Genomic DNA, 14,464 nt, shown 5'->3' on the forward strand with positions numbered 1-14,464 from the left:
CACACACACCACCTTCAATACTCCGTACACGCACACACTCACAAGTAACAACACATCAACACCCCTTCCACCGACTTTCTTCATCTTGTCCCCCCATACCTCTTCAGGCTTTTACTTCTCCAACCTGGGAACCACGAAAACATCGAGAAACTTGGCCGATTCCAGCTCACTTTCTCCTACCTTACATCTCGTTGAACAACTCATACCTTACATACTTGCCTACCCTCGACCACGCCCCGGATTTCTGCCCTACGCCTTACATACGACCCTCCCAGCATTGCTTTGGCGCGTGGTGCGTAGAGTGCGTGCCAGCTCAGCCCAGCCCATCCCATCCCATCACATCCCCGACCACAGATCTCTCTGCTCGCCTCACCGTTGGGCTCGATTGCATCTCACGGCGTCCGCATCTTTGGTCCCCTTGTCTGGATAGGAATCAACCCTCGTCGCATTGCTTCACTTTTTCTTCCTTCTTGCTCTGAGACAACTGCTCTCCCCTGCTACGGTCTTTCCCGTCTCCCCCGCCTGGATCTGGACCTGCATCTCAGAACCACCACCGCTTCTCTTAATCGACCCATTGGGAATAACTGCCAACATGGGCGGCTTCTACATGCAGTACCTCGAGAGTAAGTCATCAATTGAGTTTTGTAGATGGATTGTTGGAGCCCAATGCTTCCCTGAACCTCGTCATCGCCATTGTCCGTATAAGTGGGGCTGTCCATGATGACCTGGAGAACTGGGTCAGATCGTGTGCCCTACCCCTGCATTCTGTCAATGGCGGGAATGACATGCGTCTCCCGTTTCGTGGTGACTCTCAACGAGTCGGGACGTGGCATTATGTCCGGGGATCGACGTCAGCTTCTCGCTGCGGCTCTCTTCAGGAACGGCATGCAGGGTTCGCAAGGGGGGAAAAGTCTGTGAGAGTGGATTGGGCTCGGATACAGATGGCATAACGTCGTTGAGAGGCGTGTATCCGCTGTTCTCCCTCAGCTGTGCCATCAAGACTGGCTCAGAATGACTTGCAGAAGAAGATCTGGGGCTAACCGATCCAATCTAGGTCTTTGCCGGCGACGAGGATGGAACGACCCTTCTTACGAGTGTTACCGCGATCACAGCGGCTACACCTGCTTGGTTCTGGTCAACGGACGCGAGTACCAGACGGATCTCGCGTATCAATCCGACTCGTTGGCCCAGGAAAACGCCGCCATGCGTGCCTTCATGGTGTGCCGCAACTTCTCCGTCAACGGCGGCATGCTGGCTCGCAATGGCATCGTTCAGGGGCTTCCGGCCACTGAGCCTGCTCGCCGCTCCAAGAAGAGCCGCCACACATCATCCAGTCACAGCTCGCGAGACAGCCACCGTCGATCTGGTCACCATTCGAGCAGCAGCTCTACGGCCTCTTTCGACTAAAGATAGGCAGGTAGCCTGAATCCCTGCGTTACGTGGCGGCAGGGATTCGAGACGACGACTATTATAAGGTGGAACAGCTTCGCAGCTGATTGAGCCTATGAAAGAAGACGACGCCTCCAGACGGCTGCTCTGGGAGGTCACAGGGTCAAAGAGAGATGTTGGGGGAGAAAACAAAACGGGCAAAAAGCGACGCATATTTTCCAACTGCGACGACTCTTCACGACTTAATGAACTAGAATCATGGTTTCCGCGCGGCACATCTGATTTCTGCACTTCATAACTCTTCCGGCCGGTCTCCTTCGAATTTCGGACAAAATGCGTTTCTTCTCTCGTCGCCCATTCTCGGATTCGACTTTTTTTCTCTCTTTACTTTCAAGACTTTTTGATGACCGCGCGCTTGGCTGGGATTGTACAGTACCAGTCAGGGGCTGTCCTTCATTTATCCGAACGGATCAACAACCGGAGGCGACTCTGGCCGACCGACCATCTTTCCTTCTTGACAATTCTTTCTGCATTGCGCATTTTGTTCCTCCTGCTCAGGGTACGCCCTCGACTAAGCTGGAACCACATTCTTCCTTCATTGCTTGCTCGAAAATGACGAATTACCACACAGATTGGAACATATGACGATGATGGGGCGGTTAGACTCACATGAGCTTGAGACGTGGACTCGACATTTTGGTTTTTTCTTCATTCTCTGCTCTTGTTTTCGAGACAAAAATCAGGGGGTCATTTGGGGTGGGAGGATGGCTTAAAGACGGCCAGAAGAGCCACGCCCCCTTACGCATTGCCTCAAAAGCGAAGCATACGTTTTTTTTTCTTCTTCTTTCTCCTGCATCTCCGACGAAATTGATGGTGCCTGGGAGAGGTTCAGCATCTCGAATTACATCTTGATTCCTTTTTCAAGGGGGTTCATTTACGATTATTACGCTTTTCGTACGACTTTTTGGGAGGATCTGACGAGACTGGATGAGGGCCTTTTGGCCAAGCTGAGAGCACGATGGATATGATGAAAGACTGGCAGAACCAAGATAACATGACGAGAGACGTTTGAAGGCAACGAGGCTGATAAGACTGTTGGTGCGAGAAGAATAGGCGAGAGAGAAGAGGGGGGGGGGGGGGGGTGGGGGGGGAGGGGGGGGATGATGATGAATTTCTCATGATCCTACGCCTTTTTCCTATCTTATATGCGGACGCCTCTGCGACGCTCATGATGATGATAACGACCAAATTTTAACGACAAAGACTTCATGGTATGGATGGCAAGAACAAAGACGATCACAAAAGAAATAAAAACAAAACGCTTTCAAGCTCCTTTTTTGCAAAGACTGTTGAACTTTATGCTAGGTGACTATGACATGGGAGGGAGGTTGAAGGAGAAGTGATGAATCGGATGCTGCTGTGGTCATCTCGTAAACTTGGGTAGAGGTTCGTGAAATTGACATTGACGTGGAGCCTCGATGGAGCCTGGTACCGGCAGCTTGCCGGATTCCCCGGAGGGTGTAGAGAGGCAGGACGGGATTCAACGGTGATGGTCGGTGGTGGGGAGCTAAGTTCCACCGGAGCCGAGGAGTCGGAAAGTGGATGATGTCTCGGTGGTTCCAATCTGACCGGCAAGGTAAGGTACTAACTAAGGTATCAGGCGGCGCGGTGCTTTGCCATGTACGCACCCGCCATTTAGCGAGTAAGCCCACCTTGGCTTATAGTATCAGATCGTTCTGACGAACCGAGCAGGGGTGATGAGAGAAGGGAGATGGACGTGTGACAATACTTGGTGTTTGCATGCTTCTGTGTTCGCGAGAAAGTATTCGAGGTACTTGTAGCTTTGGATTGGGACGATACCGGTGCACTTGAGCAAAGTACCTTGGATAAACGTCGTAGATAACCTCAGCATGTCATCCGCATCATTCTTGTCCCTGTTCTGGACTGCCGATCCTGCCTTGCCAATTATGCATATTCACTTTTCCTTCCGTTCTATCCTGTGTGCTCGAGCTGGATGGGAAGAGGGCGGGTGTTGTTTATTCAATCACGGGTGAGAGGATTCGCTTGGTATGTTCCGTCCATTCCAGAACATTATCCTGCCTTGATATGCATTGACTATGCGTAAATGATCTCGCATTGCTCCACAGCGGGAGTGTACTCCCGGCATCTTTGCACAGAAACCACGCAGGAGGGAGAAGATGAAATGCCTGGCTGGAAGTTTCGGATGATCTGCTGTTTGCCTTTGGTCGTTGAAAGTTTGAGTGTATCCGTGGGATGGGACGGACGGAGCGGGAGTCCGTGTGGCGTGGTGCGGATCTCGGGCCGGGGTTTATTCGGATCTTAGCACGGAAGGGTGGGGAGGACCGGGCTACCCCTTCCAGAAGTTGATTAGTGACAGAGGGATCCAACGGACACGGTGAGAGATCATGGCTCGACATTAGGAAAGAAAACCAAAGATGGAACTGAAGGAACCTGTCACTGCCCACTGCCTACAGGCTTGCGAGACTAGTTGCAGGCTGGTATGCTGAGGAGCAGCATGAGAAGCCAAATGGCAAAAATGACCACGGCCGAAATTCGACGCCGGGCAGTCCCGGGATGTGGATTGTGGGTTTTCTTCTCATTCAAGTTTGAGGTAGCATGTCACGTTGGTTCAGTGACCCCCACTTATCGGCGGCGTCAAGCGTTCTGGAACTGTGACTGCCTACGTTGCCCCCTACTCCATACACAGCAGAGGCTTGGGATGATGGATCGTGGGCCGTGACGCGGTTGTTTGAAAGGAGAGGAGGTGAACACGTACGTCACGTCGCATGTTGAGCGATTTGAGGATCCTCTCCGCCGGGCCCATGGCACAAAGGCATTCCCCTCTCAAGGCCCCCAGCGTGGGTGGCTCAATTGACGATTTTCCTGGAAATCAATGTGGCTTTGCACAGAGGGGCGACTTTCCCTACTACTCCTCCACCCCAGCTTTCCTAGTCACGAGATGGGGATTTCTGCCGCGGCATTGGACGACGTGTAGCATGAGGTGGGATGAGCGACTCCACTAGCTGAGGCGTCAAGGCGAAATCTGTCCTGACTTGGCCATGATCATTGAGAGCTGTTGGCCTGTTGCAGCGCAATGTGGGCGAGGCGCTGCTTCTTGAACGCGCCGAGACATGCTCACCAATCGAAGAGGAAAAAGGATGCCAAGGGAGAGATGTGAGTTTGAAGGCTTGATAGCTCCAAGGAAGGGATGCGACGCTGGCATTCGTCGTAATTGCGGCATGGATTCGTAAACACAACACGAGCGGCCGAGCCCTGCAGCTGAAGAAAGCTCGTGTCCCGGGCGTGAGCATCCTCTTGTCTCCTCCCCAAGGCTTGATCTTCCCGGTTCCCCAGCATCTGTTCCCGTGATGCTGACGGACGGGCAGAGATGCGCATCCATGATCCGGGGCACAAGGGGAGGCAAAAGTCGCGAATTTAGTACGGGCCCGCCGGTCAGCTGTCTTCGAATCTGTAGGGAGAGCCCTTGCAGTCTAGGTTTCGAGCGAGCCAGACTCTAGAGACAGTGGCCCCCGCGGCACGTCCAGATGCGGACTTCATACGGGCGGTCCAGTATCGGCTTGCGGCGTACGACGGTCTACCGTTTTGACGTCTCTCCCCTAAGGATGGTAGAGATGCTGTGCACCGTCAATTGGCTTGGAGTTTGAAGACGAGACTGCGAGCGGCAGCGACAAGCAAGGGAGGGCGGAGGGCAGGCATGGGCAAATTCGTCAATCTCGGCAGGGGAAATTGGGGGTAAGGCTGGGTTGACGAGGCCTCGCGGAAACTCGAATGTGTTTGGCAGGATGAGGTGATGTGCTTGTGTGCCAATGCAATGTGCTATGCGCCAGGAGTTATGTTGCCATTGGGGCCGACGAGTCGCCGCAATCTCGAACTGGAACGTCGAGTCCTCAAAGTCCCCATCGTGCAGCTACACCTCCACTTTTTTCTCTCTGTTGCGGCCATTGAGAACCTGGAAAGGCTCGGAGGGCCGAGTATAGTGCCTCTTCCATTGCCGAACGTGTTGTGAACTTGTGATGGTGTACCTAGTAGGGAGTACCGGTACCTATCCCCACACACGGATCGCCGGGAGGGTATGTATGTTTTCGTGCTTGTATGTAGCTGTTTCTGTAGTCTCGTCGGCTGTGCTCGTGCTTTCGTGCGGATAGTGGTTTTTTTGAGTTTGGAAATCGATGCTTTGTACAGATAGAGTAGAGGAGCGTACTCGGTAGGACGGGAGCGAAAGTCGAAAAGCTGGAGAAAGTGATGGGTGGCAGCCCCTGACAGCTGGGCCTTGCCTGAGCTTGGGGCTGGGCTGGGCGTTGCGGCGTAGCGTTGTTGCATGGCAGCATGGTCCTTTCCTTCCCTAGACTTTGCGACTTCTTCTTTTTTTTCCCTCCTCTCGCCTCGGAGCCCCACTCTAGTTGACGGGATGGGATTGGACGATGGGATCACATGGGGGCGCTGCGCACGGGGAGAGGAGGGAGGCCATTGGATGGGATTCCGCATTGGCCATGGGACGGTACGTCTTCCGGTCTACGTACCCTGAATTTCGATGAACCAGGAAAGAACGTTGAACAGTCCTACCTTCCTTTGGTAATCAACAACCTCAAATCTCTCGAGTACCTCATCCAGCTACAAGAGTATTTCTGTCTCTAGGCTATAATTGGAACGTCAGAGTTCGAGCATCGCCAAATTATCTAGTCCATCCGGGCAGGCAACGTGGAATGGTGAATGGCTCTGATTGGGATAGGTATAAAAAAGTCTAGAACAACGTATCAAAATGCCAGACACTTTGCAGCCCAGCATGTTGGTGCTAATCCCGCCCGTTAGTGTACCCGTTCGAACCCCCCATTCCGCCCCTGGGCCCCTTCTCTTTCCCCCCTTTGGGTGCCCTGTGCTTCTTGCCGTGCTGCCCCCAATTGATTGCGATCGCAGGCAGCCCGGTCAAAGTACCGCACCATAGAAAACGCAGTGTTGAGTGACTTGCAGCTTGCAATTGACCGGGACCTTGGGGGGTACAGATGTCGTGTCATTTTTGAAGGTGCCTTCTCCCTCACCACCCTGCGCCTCTTTTCGCGTCTCTCCTGCTCTTTCTGCCTTCCCATCTGTGACCACTGACCACTGACCAACCGTGGACCTCTGACCTCCCTTTTTTCCCCATCCCAACTTTCTGAACTCCCCTCGTGGCTTCCTTCACTGCACTCGCTCAACCTCTTGCCTTTTGCAACTTTCTCCTCCCAAAAGGTCTTCTTCCACTTTCCCATCTTCGGGTTCTACTTTCCACAAGCAGGATTCCATTGTATACCCTTTTCGAGAAAAGGCACGCCTGTCTCTCTCTGTTTTAACAACCTTCTAATCGTCCATTTCTGGAACTGCAGAGCTACCCTTGTGGTCACCTCAATCAAATACACGCCTGTCCTCCTCTCCGAAAAAGCGCAGCTTCCCCTTGTTGCCAAATTCAGTCACACCGACCAGGCCAAGAGAACCTCTTCCCTCTTTCAACTCTTCACACACTCGTTTACATACGCACCTCACCCACGGAAGCTACCACGTCTTCCTTTCTCTGCGTCGCACAACGATATCAAACCATCACCTAACCCTTCAACTCCAATACCATCAACATGAAGGGTAAGCACTCGCCCCATACGAACAGCTACATGCGCTTCAGCCCGCCCCAGTCCCAGCCTTGCCCATCGATCTGCGATACTCGAGGCTGGCCGGCGGCAGGCGCAATATGTGGTCGGCAGTGACGCAAACTTGCTAACTTGCTCGAACAGCCATTATTCTCGTCGGCGGCTTCGGCACTCGTCTTCGCCCTCTGGTACGTTCATTCCTCTCCCTAGCTTGAACACAGCATACAGCAGCAGCAGATTTCTGCCAGCGGCTGCTTTACCTTCCACACTGATCGAATATGTTACTGACCTGGTATTTCCAATGCGCAGACCCTCACCCTCCCCAAGCCCCTGGTCGAGTTCGCGAACAAGCCCATGATTGAGCACCAGATCGAGGCTCTTGCTGCTGCTGGCGTCACCGATGTTGTCCTCGCTGTCAACTACCGCCCCGAGGTTATGGAGAAGCACTTGGCAGAGGTGGGTCTTTCCATGAGCTTCCCCTCTGCAGCTACCATAATAAATACTGACTTCCTCCATCCATAGTACGAGAAGAGGTTCGGCTTGAACATCACCTTCTCCGTCGAGACCGAGCCCCTCGATACCGCTGGTCCCTTGAAGCTGGCCGAGAGCATTCTTGCCAAGGACGACACCCCCTTCTTCGTCTTGAACTCGGATGTCATCTGCGACTTCCCCTTCAAGGACTTGGCCGAGTTCCACAAGAACCATGGCGATGAGGGCACCATTGTGGTCACCAAGGTCGAGGAGCCTAGCAAGTACGGTGTCGTTGTCCACAAGCCTAATCACCCCACCAAGATCGACCGTTTCGTCGAGAAGCCCGTCGAGTTTGTTGGCAACCGCATCAACGCCGGCATGTACATCCTCAACACCAGTGTTCTCAAGCGCATTGAGCTTCGCCCCACCTCGATCGAGAAGGAGACCTTCCCCGCCATCGTCAAGGATGGTCAGCTGCACAGCTTTGATCTCCCCGGCTTCTGGATGGACGTCGGTCAGCCCAAGGACTTCCTTACCGGCACCTGCTTGTACCTCACTTCCCTCACTAAGCAGGGTTCCAAGGAGCTTGCCTCCCCCTCAGAGCCTTACGTCCACGGCGGCAACGTTCTGATTGACCCCTCTGCCAAGATTGGCAAGCACTGCAAGATTGGGCCCAACGTGACGGTCGGCCCCAACGTCGTTATTGGCGACGGCTGCCGTCTTCAGCGTTGCGTTCTGCTGCCCGGTTCCAAGGTCAAGGATCATGCGTGGGTTAAGAGCACTATTGTCGGTTGGAACAGCACTGTTGGCAAGTGGGCTCGTCTTGAGAACGTCACTGTCCTCGGCGACGACGTGACTATTGGCGACGAGATCTACGTCAACGGTGGCAGCATTCTCCCCCACAAGAGCATCAAGGCCAACGTTGACATCCCCGCCATCATCATGTAAAACCAGAACCGAACAACCGGAAAAAACACTATACCCGGGCCTGGACGAACACTCTGAGGGTCCGCGCTCTTCACACTTCTTGTCTGCACGCCTGTTCTTATCGACTTTCTAATTTCAAGTTGCGATACGATTCACCACTCCACTCATGAGTCTTCAAACTTCAAGAAACGGGGGCGGAAACCAAACACTACATTTTTGGCTGGCGTCGGCAGGGGGAAATCATTTGGCGAGCACAGAAAAGCACTTGGCTTTGCGATGTTTTACTTACTTTTTTGCGTTTGGGAAAGATGATGGTCCCCAATTTCGTACGAACGGTGTCGAGGGCTGTCACCCAGCTTGGAGGATATCTCCCTCGATGTGCCGTGGACATGGAAGACTCCCGACCGTGGGGTCATCTGTGAGACAGATGAGAATAAAGATGATACCTCTGAATTTGAGACCGCGAACGTGCTTTGAAGATGGTGACAATTCGTCGTGTTGCTCATGCGCATGTCATGCGAGTATCTCGTGATTTGATGTGGGGGGAAGGAGGGGTGGAGGGATACCTGAGATGACGGATCACATTTGCGCCTTCCCCGTGTGGATGGGTGAGTGGGTGCGAAAGGCAAGCAAGACAAGAAGCTGACTTGATAGGTATCCTGTCTAAACGAAACCAACTTTCCCCCAATATCATACCACCATCCAAAAAAAAAAAAAAATAGGCTTCTTTCTCCTTTTCTGTATACCCAAGTACTCCGAACAAAATCTTCAAACCCACATGCTTTCTACACTTTTCTACTCCGCATTATCACGCACCCAACCCCTAGACATCTCGACAGCCTGCTCCCACTTTTTGAACATCTTTTGGCTCGTCTCCCTGTCGAGCGCGGGCGTAAAGATCTTACGCCCGTTCTGGTTGACGTGCTTGAGGTCCTCGAGCTCGTCCCAGACGCCCAGCGCGAGGCCGGCGGCGATGGCGGCCCCGAGGGCCGTCGTCTCGCGCATGGCGGGGCGGTCGACGCGGATGCCGCTGATGTCGGCCTGGGACTGCATGCAGAGGTCTGAGTTGGAGAGGCCGCCGTCGACGGCGAGGTTCTCGAGGGCGTGGCCCGAGTCGTTGGCCATGGCGTCGAGGATGGCTTTTGTCTGGTAGCATGTCGCTTCGAGTGTCGCGCGGGCGATGTGGCCCTTTTGGGTGTGGGCTGTGATGCCGACTGTTTTGGGCATGTTAGTAAGGTGAGTGGTATTGATTGGGAGATAATGACTTACACAGAGTTCCCTTTGCGTCGTCTATCCAGTATGGCGCAAAGAGGCCGCTAAAGGCCGTCACGAAGACGACGCCGCCGTTATCAGGTACGGTCTCAGCCAGCTCCGAGATGCGAGACGAGTCTTCCACGAAAGAAAGGTTCTTGACGAGGAACTTGACGCCCGAGCCTGCGACTGCGATGCTGCCCTCGAGGGCGTACACGGGCTTTCTACCCTTGCCGAAATCGTACGCGACGGTAGCCAGCAGACCCGACTTGGATATGACGGGCTCCTCGCCAACATTATACAACAGGAAGCAGCCCGTACCGTACGTGTTCTTTGCCTGGCCCGGGGAGAAGCCGCACTGGCCGACGAGAGCGGAGGATTGGTCGCCCAAGCAGCCCGCGATCGGTACGCCCTTGAGGACGCCGCGAGCAAAGGAGCCGAAGGCGGTCGGGTCAGAGGAGGGGACGATCTTGGGGAGGTGGATCTTGGATTGGTCGATGCCGAAGAAGGAGAGGAGGGTGTCGTCGTACTTGAGGGTGCGGAGGTTCATGAACATTGTGCGGCTGGCGTTCGTCGAGTCGGTGACGTGGATCGCGTCGTCGCCCTTGTCTGCGCCGCCATTGAGGCGGTAGATGAGCCAGGAGTCGACGGTGCCGAAGGCGAGGTGGCCCGCATCGTAGGCTTCGCGGACGGAGGGGACGTTGTCGAGGAGCCAGCGGAGCTTGACGGAGGAAGGGTAGGTGGACAGGGGCAGACCGCACAGGTCCTGGAGAGCGTCTGCGCCGGGGCGGGCGCGGAGTTCGCGGACGAGGGAGGTGGTACGGGTGTCGGGCCAGACAACGGCGTGGTGGAGGGGTTCGCCGGTGCGGACGTCCCAGAGGACGGTGGTCTCGCGCTGGTTGGTGATGCCGACGCCACGGATGTTGGCAGCGGAGTAGCCTTGTTCAGCGAACTGGGCCATTGCCTTTTCGACGCATTCTTCGACGGAGGAGAGGAGCTCGAGGGGGTCGTGCTCGTGCCAGCCCGAGTGCGGGTAGTGGTTCTCAAACTCGATCTGGTGGCTTGCCACAGGGTCACCGAGGCCGTTGAAGATGAGGAAGCGAGTCGAGGTCGTGCCTTGATCTATGCTGCCTACGAACCAATGTTCTTTGAGTTCTTCTTGGGTCTCTGTGATGCCGGCTGGGAGGTGTTCGGCCGGGTCTGCGGCCACGCGCGGGCGCTTGGTTTCTCTCGTCTCGGCCATTGTGTTGTCGGTGCCGCCGCTGCTGTGGTGGTAGGTTGTTGGTAAGTCAAGAAGAGGAGGGAGAGGAAGAGGAGGACAGAAGGGGAGTAGGAGTGAGAGTGAGACACAAAGAGAGGAAATACAAGGGGTATCTTGAGGGAAAAGGTAACGGAGACAAGAGAGGGGCCGAGGAAGAGAAGAAGAAGCTAAAGACTAAGCAAGCTGGGGCTCTGGGGACTTCAATGGGGAACGAGGAGGGTCGGGGGGACCACGGGGGGTATCACGCGGAGAGAAGAGCAAAATCGACAGCGCCCCTGGGGTTGTACGGGATTTGTTTCCGCAAGCACGCGCAAAAGCAAAGGGGGCCGTAGGAGCCGGCGTGGGAGGCGGGGCGGGTACGGGGGGAGACGGGAACAAGTCGGGATCGTGGATTTCGCGATGGAGCACGAGGCGATAGGACTCGGGAATAGGATACGTGTGTGTGCAGGTATAGGTTGTGGTTCTTGTGTGTGGATGATGACTGACTGTCTAGCTAAATATGCCGTCCCACGAGGAGGCTGGTTGGTGGTATTGGTGGTGGTAGTACGAACGGCGGGGGACTGAGACTTTGACTGAGACGAGGTGTTCTTGGTAGACTGTTCGTCTGGTGAAGCTCTGGCGTCTATTCCAGCCGCACGAACACCGTTGCCGTTGTTGGCCTCTGCCGTGGCATTATTTCCCAGGGTCGTCTTTGTTGTCTGTGTTGCCCGCCGCTGCGACGACAAATTTCGGACGGACATGTGCTGCAGCAGCGGCGGCCCCAGCTGGAGCTTCGCGCCGGCGCTCGGCATGATGTCAGAAGCGGGCGTGGGGCGCTGATTGGAGGAAGAATTGAGGGGTTTGGGCCTCGCGCGAAGCTCCCGCTGCTGCTGCGGCGTGCGACGAACCGTTTTGCACGTGTAATATCCCGTACTGACTATACCATTCTCGCCAGCGTCGCTTTCACCTCTGCGGCCGTGTATACAACGTCTATGGGCCGTCCATGGTCTCAATGGCTTCGTCCTCGTCCTCGGACTCGGGCTGAAGAACTTGTCTGCCGGCTCGCTGGTACCGGAGACGACGGGACCCAGAAAGGGGGAAATCCTGGGGAGTGATTGGGGGGTTTTAAGGACGCGTGAGAGGATTTGGGGATGCATTAGGGAAACTGGGCCCAAGACTGGGTCTCTGTAGTCGTAGATCGAGCTCGAGGGGGCTCGGGAATCGAAAGGGATTTGCTGCCTGCATACGGAGTACAACGCGGTAGCGAATGATACAGGCGAATCATGAATTGCTGTTGAAGGATGTGGTCGGTCGTTCGTCTTCGCGAAACTTTTTTTTGCGCCGCTGGGTCGCTGGTTCGCGGGAGGGAATCCCGAGGTGCATTTGATGGAGACATGGGGTGGCTCTGAGTTTCGGGCATGGTCGGGGTTTAGGAACCGAGGATTTCTCCATTTTTAGGTAAAAGGTAATGGGTCTGCTGGGGTCTGGGGTCGAAGAGTTGACGGGCCTTCACCGAGGTGAGGGTGGTGAACGGACTGTCACCGACGCTTGGTTTTGACTACATCGAGGCGTGAGTGGAAGAGGGAGCCAAGTGGGTGACATAATCGTTTGCCGTACTATGAACCATAGCTCTTTTTCTGCTATGTTTCTTTCTGCTGTACGTTCTCTAGTGATGATACATAGTGTATAAGTAACAATAGAAACGTAGCTAAAAAGGGGGGTTTTTTTTTCCTTTAAAATGAAATAAAAAAGAATGATGATGATGAGAGAGCTAGAAAGAATGATCAGGTCGTAAATAAGTATTACGATCTTTTGTTGGCCGGTATTTGATCTTGTCACCCACTTAACTACACCGCAGCCATAGTCTCTATGAGAGCGTTTAATTAGGGGGCCGCATAAAGCAAGGTGGTAATGGTCTATCCATCTATTCGGACCTTGCGGACGGGGGCATTCCCATATTTCAATCTGTCAATGGTGGGATTGGCCGCCCAGAAGGGGTAAGAATGTCCAGACTCTTCTGCTGCTGCGGTCTCGACTTGTCTATAGCTTGAGAGACTATTGCGATTTACCGTGGAGATGATGAACGACATGAGATTGTGAGTGTGGACTTGGTACCTGGTAGCGGCTGTATTCAAGTAGGAATGGAAGGCCTGGTAAGAAACGGTGATGGAAGTTGCTGATTGGATCGGTATTAATCCTCAAAAGCATACCAAGAAGCGCAACATCACAGTTAACTTTGAAAGTCCAATTGATTCCACCCCTGGACTTCGTCCATAGCTACTGTGAAAATCAAATATGTATATTTTAGTCATCAATCGAGCTGGTCAAGATGACCCTTCAGCTCCAAGACTCCGGTTTGTAAATGCGGTCTTGCCGCGACCCTTCTTTTACCCGACTGAAATCCCTGTTCTCCTAGTACTTACATCAAAATTACTAGAAGAAGTACTTCAACCCAGCATCTCCACCCAACTCCCAGCCCGCTTACACCAGACAAGAAGAAATCGCGTCCCAGGCAGCACGGTCTCCACGCTCCACGTCCAGAACTGATGGGATCATGATGCTTTCATGTATGCTTAAGAAGAGCGAGGCGAGGAATGCCCCTGAGATGGCAACAAGAGGGAGCACCGGCAGGACCCTGTCGAGGACCAGCTCCGGTCCCTTTAGTAATGTGGTTAGAGTCGCATAGGACATTAGGATGAACAGAATGGAGTAGCTGGATTCAGACTGTAAGTTTCGTTGTCTCTGTTATCGCTTGGGGGCTAACACGTACGCGTTGGGCATCTTGGACATGTGACGCCATGTGAGAAAGAGTACACTGTCCACAAGTGCAGCACTGCACCAAAGGCTGTTTACCCTCGTTAGTAAATAGATACCGAAAGCCTTGGTGAAGACCAGACAGACCAGTTGTAAAGCAGCGGGGCAATAGGCTCATCGTGCACGACCGCAATATAGACAGATATGGTTGTTCCCGCAACACCTCCGACTTTGCGCAGTATCGTGAGGGTACGGCCGTGGCGAAGTCCACCGATTCGACGCCCGATACCGATATGACGCCAGATTCTAGAGAGACAATTGGTCTTCGTGTCAGTAAGTCTCCCTTTTGCTCACGAAGTTTGAAAGAACAAATCAAAACGTACTCGATGCTATAGATTACCGGAAGCCCCAGGAGTCTCTGAGGCAAAGACACCGACCTTTCTGGTGGAGCCGGCTCCCCAAGCTGCTGGATCTCTAGGTCTTGCATTTCCATCAAAACGTAATTGACTAACTGTAGATTTACTGGGGAGAATGCAGTATTCGATGTTGGGTTCCAGTGTTGATAAGAACGATGGGCATGGCTGTCTTTCGAGATGTCAAAGTTAGGAGGGGAGGAGGCATAAAGAGGGAACCCAAGGTCTCTTTGGGCAGCTAGCCTGATTGAAATGCTGTGTAACGCGGTGGAAGTGAGGCCGACTATGTGGTTGGCCCTCGATTACGTGGCAGTGCTCAATACGAATACCTAGTGCAACAGTAAGGCTCGGTGAGGAGTTGGGCC

General features: G+C 53.9%; 7 protein-coding genes across 7 annotated transcripts; 2 read left to right on the forward strand and 5 right to left on the reverse strand.

Annotated features, from left to right (window-relative positions):
- Positions 1-592: 592 nt before the first annotated feature.
- Positions 593-1,407, forward strand: CTAM01_07277 (uncharacterized protein; the record flags this gene model as incomplete). Its single annotated transcript, XM_060523300.1, has 2 exons — positions 593-623; positions 1,055-1,407. 2 exons carry the CDS (start codon positions 593-595, stop codon positions 1,405-1,407), a joined length of 384 nt encoding a protein of 127 aa, XP_060382038.1.
- Positions 1,408-3,425: 2,018 nt separating this feature from the next.
- CTAM01_07278 (uncharacterized protein) lies at positions 3,426-3,827 on the reverse strand (the record flags this gene model as incomplete). The annotated part of the gene is made up of 1 exon (XM_060523301.1): positions 3,426-3,827. The coding sequence occupies one exon, from the start codon at positions 3,825-3,827 to the stop codon at positions 3,426-3,428; it is 402 nt and encodes a 133-aa protein (XP_060382039.1).
- Positions 3,828-4,441: 614 nt separating this feature from the next.
- On the reverse strand, positions 4,442-4,810 carry CTAM01_07279 (uncharacterized protein; the record flags this gene model as incomplete). The annotated part of the gene is made up of 1 exon (XM_060523302.1): positions 4,442-4,810. The coding sequence occupies one exon, from the start codon at positions 4,808-4,810 to the stop codon at positions 4,442-4,444; it is 369 nt and encodes a 122-aa protein (XP_060382040.1).
- Positions 4,811-5,247: 437 nt separating this feature from the next.
- Positions 5,248-5,916, reverse strand: CTAM01_07280 (uncharacterized protein; the record flags this gene model as incomplete). The annotated part of the gene is made up of 1 exon (XM_060523303.1): positions 5,248-5,916. The coding sequence occupies one exon, from the start codon at positions 5,914-5,916 to the stop codon at positions 5,248-5,250; it is 669 nt and encodes a 222-aa protein (XP_060382041.1).
- Positions 5,917-7,031: 1,115 nt separating this feature from the next.
- On the forward strand, positions 7,032-8,462 carry CTAM01_07281 (mannose-1-phosphate guanyltransferase; the record flags this gene model as incomplete). Its single annotated transcript, XM_060523304.1, has 4 exons — positions 7,032-7,038; positions 7,188-7,231; positions 7,353-7,499; positions 7,566-8,462. 4 exons carry the CDS (start codon positions 7,032-7,034, stop codon positions 8,460-8,462), a joined length of 1,095 nt encoding a protein of 364 aa, XP_060382042.1.
- Positions 8,463-9,236: 774 nt separating this feature from the next.
- CTAM01_07282 (glycerol kinase) lies at positions 9,237-12,089 on the reverse strand (the record flags this gene model as incomplete). Its single annotated transcript, XM_060523305.1, has 3 exons — positions 9,237-9,655; positions 9,711-10,957; positions 11,440-12,089. 3 exons carry the CDS (start codon positions 12,087-12,089, stop codon positions 9,237-9,239), a joined length of 2,316 nt encoding a protein of 771 aa, XP_060382043.1.
- A 1,324-nt stretch (positions 12,090-13,413) lies between these two features.
- Positions 13,414-14,179, reverse strand: CTAM01_07283 (uncharacterized protein; the record flags this gene model as incomplete). Its single annotated transcript, XM_060523306.1, has 4 exons — positions 13,414-13,645; positions 13,703-13,777; positions 13,834-13,992; positions 14,070-14,179. 4 exons carry the CDS (start codon positions 14,177-14,179, stop codon positions 13,414-13,416), a joined length of 576 nt encoding a protein of 191 aa, XP_060382044.1.
- Between the last annotated feature and the right edge of the window lie 285 nt (positions 14,180-14,464).

The sequence above is a fragment of the Colletotrichum tamarilloi genome (assembly GCF_030869305.1).
Source record: "Colletotrichum tamarilloi strain Tom-12 chromosome Unknown Scaffold_22.1, whole genome shotgun sequence".
Lineage (NCBI taxonomy): Eukaryota > Fungi > Ascomycota > Sordariomycetes > Glomerellales > Glomerellaceae > Colletotrichum > Colletotrichum tamarilloi.